Genomic DNA, 6,794 nt, shown 5'->3' with positions numbered 1-6,794 from the left:
TTTCCTATATATGCCTATGTAAAACTTTGATCACCAATCTTGGCCCCACCCTATCCCCAGGGGTCATGTTTTGAACATATTTGAATCAACACTATCTGCAGGTACATCCATAAAAAATATGATTACATGTAATCATCATGGAATTTTTGCTCTCAAGAGAAGTAGATTTTTAAAAGGTTTTCCTAATATGTTGTCCTATGTAAAATTTGATCGCATGTTGTGGTCCCACTCTACCCCAGGGGGTCACACTACCCTAGGCTGCTTCCATATAAGTTTCAGCTTTTTTGGCCTGGTGGTTCTTGAGAAGATTTTTTTTAATGACCCCACCCTATTTTTGTCTTTTCTTGATTATCTCCCTTGGAAGGGGACTTGGCCCTTCATTTTAACAATTTAAAATCCACTTCACCCAGGGATGCTCTGTATCAACTTTGGTTAAAATTGGCCCAGTGGTTCTTGAGAAGAAGATGAAAACGTAAAAAGTTTACAGACAGACAGGTGGACGAACAGACGGATGACGGACAACAGGAGATCAGAAAAGCTCACTTGATTTTCAGCTCAGGTGAGCTAAAAATGATATGAATGGTTGCATTTATTGACTAAATTGAGCAGTTTGCTTACTACTAATTTTTTCTATAGAAATGAACCATAGTACGAAGTATTTGAAGCAGACTATTGCTGGAACTCTTCAGCATCGGAGGTTTAAACGAATAGCTTATTGCTATGAAAAATCAACAACTTTATATTTTGATGGATTTAAACCTTTCAGAGGTAAGAAATGAAAGTTTTATGGTGATAGGGAATTAAAAGGATGTCCAAAGCAAAAAGTTGAAGCGGACAGCTAATTCATTTCAGCCCGTATTAATCGAAACAAGCGGTCGAAGTCCGGGCATGAAACCCCGAATGAGATACTGGTCTGAGATCCGTAGAGATACCAGACCAAAATATTTATTCTCTACGGATCTCGCTGAGATTAATTATCATCATGATCATATGTAGCAAATATTATTTATGTGTGTGGGAAAAAACTTGAACATAGCAAGTATACCTAACAAGTCAATCTCTACCCAGAGTTATCGTTCCCGCTACGCTCCACTTATACCTCTGTCAACGTCTAAAAAAGTAGTACGGAAGGCAGAGACGCGTGGCCTTTATCACAGGAAGAATAACAAGCGTATTACCATCACTTTTCTGTGTATATGTCAATGCTGCAACTAAACCATGTTGATATTTGTCGGCAATCCGTTTAAATAATTAAAATTTCCACGTTCTCCATATCTGTCTACATGAGTGATGCAATATTCCGCCGAGAAATAATCCCATGTAAGATACGGTGATACAGATTTATCTCTTTCTAATTTTCATGCATAAACTTTTCTTTAAATTTTAAAGCTAAAATATATAACTTTAAAATTCATAATTTGTTATACAATAGTTCAGAGTAAGTTTTGCCAAGAATCTTGGCATTTAGACGTTGACAGAGGTGTTGTAGCGAAGCGTAATACGCCCTCTGGTGAGAGATTGCTAACAAGTTAGAAGCAATTCTTTTTGGTGAAATGTAGCATTTTCTTTCTTTATTTTATCTTAATATTTTTTTTTTAAATCGCTGTCCGGTGCGGAACAATCAGATTCGGATATTAAAAGTTTCTTGATTAATATTTTTTTTACATAACATTGTTGATATATTTATGTATGCATAAATGTATTTCAAAGGAAAAAATGTGCCTGACAAGTATGAAGCGATCATGTACAGTGATCAAAAGAAAACCGAGAGAGTCGGGACTCAGCAGTACTAGATTTACCGCTTGCCGTTGGGCCAATACTTCTGCCTACTAACAGTTTCCTCACATCTGTCACATTAATATCTTTAATCGTTGCATTAACGTATTTTTATAAGGAACAGGTTTTTTGCACGGATCGATGGATATTTATTAAATTTGAAATACAGAAATTACCTCAGTTATCAATGATCTCGGATCTGGCTTTGTGTACATAAATCGAAATGCCGATCCCGATCCCTATTATTGTGATGCAAATTTATTTCAAAGAATACTATGACATAGAAATATACGTTTTTTTGTAATTCACTGGTTGTATTTCTTACTTTTAATTTCATTAAAGTTTTTCAAGATATAAAAACATTGTGAAAAGTGGATGGGGTTTATATTTATGGGCCAATCGACAGCGCTTTACCTGAGTCATGTGGCGTTGTTTTTCTTCACAAGAAGTGTTTTTATCAAAATTAGACAGTTGACAGTATCGTGATATATGTAAATAAGGACCATGTATGATAAGAGTAAATTTTGGCCCTCCAAAATGAACATTTCAGAATGTGATTCAGATATGTATATTAATTGTTCTTTATTTTGCAGAAGAGATTATATAGGAGATATTGGAAGATATTTCTGTAGTAGTGTGTGAGTTGATTTATTTTAACAGATTATAAAATAAATTTAATTTAAAACATTTATCATTTACAGTAACAGCTTTCCATAAATTTATTCTCATTCTATTTAAATATGTCAGAAATGGATTTCCATACCAGTTCTGGTCAGTTTTTCATGGATCATTGAATTCTTGTTTTGGTTGGCTGAAAGTTTAAGTCATGTGATTTTTATCTTGAAGTTTCTATTAATATTATTATTTTTCAAATTGAGTCTGGAATGATCAGTTTGGTCATTCAGTTCTTGTGATATATTGATCTTGGACTTTATTTATCCATAGAAGGTCAGTTGATTTTAATATTATAAATACATTCATTTGATGAATAGTAAAAGTGAATGTGTGAATCATTTTTTGTATAAATTAATAAGTAAAGAGTATATTATGATATTTGTTATTATTCAGATCCACTTGATATGATGTACATGTAGCTGAATTGCTGTATATATAACAAGGGTCTGATACCATATATTGGGTAAGATATGTGATGTATATGTTTGTATCATGTTAGGTGTAATGTGAGTCTGTATATTATGTATTTACATTCCATTGCTATGTGAATCATAACGGGAAACGTATCTATTTCATTAATAGTAGTGACTTACATTTGAATATCTGCTGTCGTATTTTATTCACTGAAGTTTACAAGAATTACGATATACAAAGAAAGTAAATCATATACAGTTAATTATAGTTTTTGTAGGAATAATCTCAATATTATACTAATATGAGAAATAGTTTTTATGCCTGAAATATTTATTGAATAGTGAGTATTAAGAAACAAGAAGAGTTATCTCTCTTTGTGTATTTTATATGTGTGTGTGTTGTTGTGTGTTAAATAATGTCTGTGTTTATTTCAGACTGTTGAATATTGAATATTGAATATTGGATATATAAAGGATTGGAACACCAACAATATTTGTTACTTTGTGAACCCGGTAACAAATGGCGCCCATGTAGGGACTTTGGCTCGACTTCGACTACGACTGTGAACGAATCGCCATTTCGGTATTCATCCGCCAGGAGTTTTCCCGCAAAGTGACGTCATTCGCCATGGTCTTCAAACGGAAGTGACCTTTAGCTGAATTTCCGGAAGTTCCACATGTAAACAGTGAAGTAACCGTGAACTGTGAACCACATTGAATTTGAGGTACTGTTTTATTAACTTACAGCGTGTGTTACAACGTAAGTGAACTGGTGGACAACAAGACCGAATGATTAAACTTATGGATAAAGTTCAAGACTTTTAAATTTATTTTTTTGTCTACATTTGATTTTTGCTTGCAAACTTGCAGGAAAGACTTTGTCATTTGACATTTCTTATATTGATAATTTAGCATACACTTTGACCGTGTGTGTAGATATTGGTCTACACTATATTGTATACATATAGATTGATTTTTCTTTTGCATGAACTGATATATTTTTGTGTGTGTGTGCATTAGAAGGTTATAATATATAAGCATCTGTTTTACAACTTTTTGGTGCAATATGAGCATGTTTATATGCTAAGATTATCTACTCTGAAGTTGAGTGACCTTGACCGGAAGTAACCTGAATTTACATTATTGACAAAAGGCCTGGTATTTCCTGATTGAGAACCAACTTGTACATATTTAGAAAGCAATTATTAGAATTTATTTTTTTTTCACTTGAGAAATATTTTACAAGCAAAGAAGAATATTGCTATTTAATTACAAGGTGTTGATAAGAGTTTAGTATCAGATACAGTCTGTAGGTGTCATATATAAAGGAATTAATTAAGTAGTACAAAGTTAGTTCAGTTGGTGTTTATTTTTATTTGGGTTATTGCCAACTGAGGTGTGTCATTTACATTGAGTTTATTTTTTTTTTAAGTTTTCAATTGGTGTCAATTGAAAACTGATTGTTGATTTAAAACTTAGTTAAATTTAAGTGAACTTGGAATAACTTGATAGTAAATCAAATTAAATTTAAAGACAGCTATTAATAAATTTATCAGGATATAAAATAAAATTTAAATAGCTATACTAAATTGAAATAAATTAAACTTTAATTAAATACATTTAGTCGAGTAAAATACAATTTAAAATAGCAATGTAAAAGCAATATTAACCACCAGACCCTCAAGAACAATTGTCCATATCAACTTTTGAAATAACCCTACATAACTGTACAAAATGGGAACGCCAGAGGAATACCAGAAATTAGTTGAAACCCTTCAGGGTATGGAAGTAGTACCAAAAGCTGATTCTAAAGAAGAATTAATCAATTGGATGAAAGCGTACCTGGAAAAAGAGAAAGTGGAAATCAAGATTGAACCTGGAACTGGTGCGAATGCTGGTGCCATTCCTAAAACGACTACCTATATTCATCCTCCTGCCATTAGTACATTTTCAGGAACAGATCCAACAGGAAAGAGTGCTACTACATTTGACCTATGGCTGTATGAAGTCAAGTGTCTTATGATTGAGAAAACCCATTCACAAGAAGCAATTGCTCAGGCAATTAGAAAATCATTGAAGGGCGAGGCAGGACGGACTGTAATGAGACTTGGACCTAAAGCAAAGATTCCAGAAATATTGGATAAACTTACAAGTGTTTATGGAGACGTAGATGAGAAAGAATCTATCCTTAGTGAATTCTATGGTGCAAGGCAGAAACAGACTGAAAACATCACAGAATGGAGCTGCAGATTGGAAGATATTCTGGGAAGAGCGATAATGACAGGTCAAGTTTTTGAAAGCAGTTCTGACAAGATGCTACATGATATGCTATGGAAAGGATTAAGACCAGATTTGAAAGACATTACACACTATGAGCGAGAGAAATACCACTCATTTGATTCACTTCGAGTAGCATTGAGGAAAATTGAAAAAGAAAATCAACAAGAAAGTGAAGGGAAAATTTCTAAACAGCTATCAAAGAAGGCCATTGTTGAAGATACATCATCATCAGATGAAATAAAAGGAGTATTAAAGCAAATTACACACAGATTAGAAAATCTAGAGACTGCACAACGAGGTAGATCAAAATTTAGAACACCATTCAGAGGATCACGATATCGAGATCAGACCTACAGGGGTAGAGGATTGAGAAATGATTTTACTCGAACGAAGCAAAGCAGTAAGGAACATTTTACTTTTCCTAGCATTACCTGCAGACGTTGTGGAAGAGAGGGACACATCGAGAGAGGATGTCGTGCCAACACTGATGTCCATGGAAAGAATTTAAACTAGATGCTGTCTATGCGCTAGGGTCGGCCGTAGACAAACAACCTAAGGACCCTTTGATTGCAAAAATGGCTAAATATTTACCACCTGGAATATGCGGTAAACCTACAGAAACCAGTATTATTATCAACAAAATAGAAACTCAAACACTTTTAGACACAGGATCAACCATTTCGACTATCAGCAGAAAGTTTTATGAAGAAAATTTGAGCAACATTCCTATCCAGAAATTAGAGTTATTACTTGATATTGAATGTGCAGATGGAAAATCATTACCCTATGAAGGATTCATTGAAGCTGAATTAGAAGTACCTAAAATCAGACAAAAATTTAGTGCCATTTTATTAGTCATTCCAGAGAGTAATTACAACAACTCAGTACCCCTACTGCTTGGAACGAATGTCTTGGGTGTGATTATGGAAATACTTCAACAACAAGAAGGTGAAAAATATCTACAGAAATCTAACTTGACAACCGAATGGTACCTTACATTTAGATCCATACACTTACGAGAAAAAGAGTTGCAGAGAAACAGTTCAAAGTTGGCCATTGTGAGAAATGCACAAAAGAGAATCATTATTCCACCAAACAGTAATATAACTTTGACAGGATATTTGGACAAGAAGATTCCTTATCACCATACAGCAGCTATGTTACAGAGAACAGAAAGATCAGTAGTACCTGAGGATTTAGATATTGTACCATCTCTTATGGAGTACAGATACATGGACAGCAACTTGATAGAAGTAGAAATCAGCAATATAACAACCAGAACTGTATCAATACCAGAGAAGGCTATTATCTGTGAAATACAACCAGTATCCATTGTACAGAACTCCACCTATGCTACTAACAATGAATCACTACAACAAATGGATAAAATCACCATAGATGAGAAAACTTTGACAAAGGAAGAACTTGTTCGAGGAAGAAATATGATATACAATTATGCAGATATATTTTCAACAGGAGATACTGATGTTGGACATATAAGAACAGTACAACACAGGATTGAGTTAGAGGATGAATATCCATTCAAGCAACGTTATCGAAGAATTCCACCATCAATGATAGGCGAAGTTAGACAACATCTGAAATTATTACTACAATCTGGCATTATTAGAAAATCTCATTCTCCATGGT

General features: G+C 33.8%; 1 protein-coding gene across 1 annotated transcript; it reads left to right on the top strand.

Moving 5' to 3' along the window:
* The first annotated feature begins 4,598 nt into the window (after positions 1-4,598).
* LOC133201017 (uncharacterized) lies at positions 4,599-5,657 on the top strand. Its single transcript, XM_061336820.1, has one exon. The coding sequence runs from the start codon at positions 4,599-4,601 to the stop codon at positions 5,655-5,657; it is 1,059 nt and encodes a 352-aa protein (XP_061192804.1).
* The last annotated feature ends 1,137 nt before the right edge of the window (positions 5,658-6,794 follow it).

This window comes from Saccostrea echinata, unplaced genomic scaffold (assembly GCF_033153115.1).
Source record: "Saccostrea echinata isolate AGI-Se365-2 ecotype Australia unplaced genomic scaffold, CSIRO_AGI_Sech_v1 ptg000042l, whole genome shotgun sequence".
In the NCBI taxonomy this organism is placed as follows: Eukaryota; Metazoa; Mollusca; class Bivalvia; order Ostreida; family Ostreidae; genus Saccostrea; species Saccostrea echinata.
The sequence above is the reverse complement of the archived record's forward strand: the minus strand, read 5'-3'. Positions and strand labels throughout refer to the sequence as shown.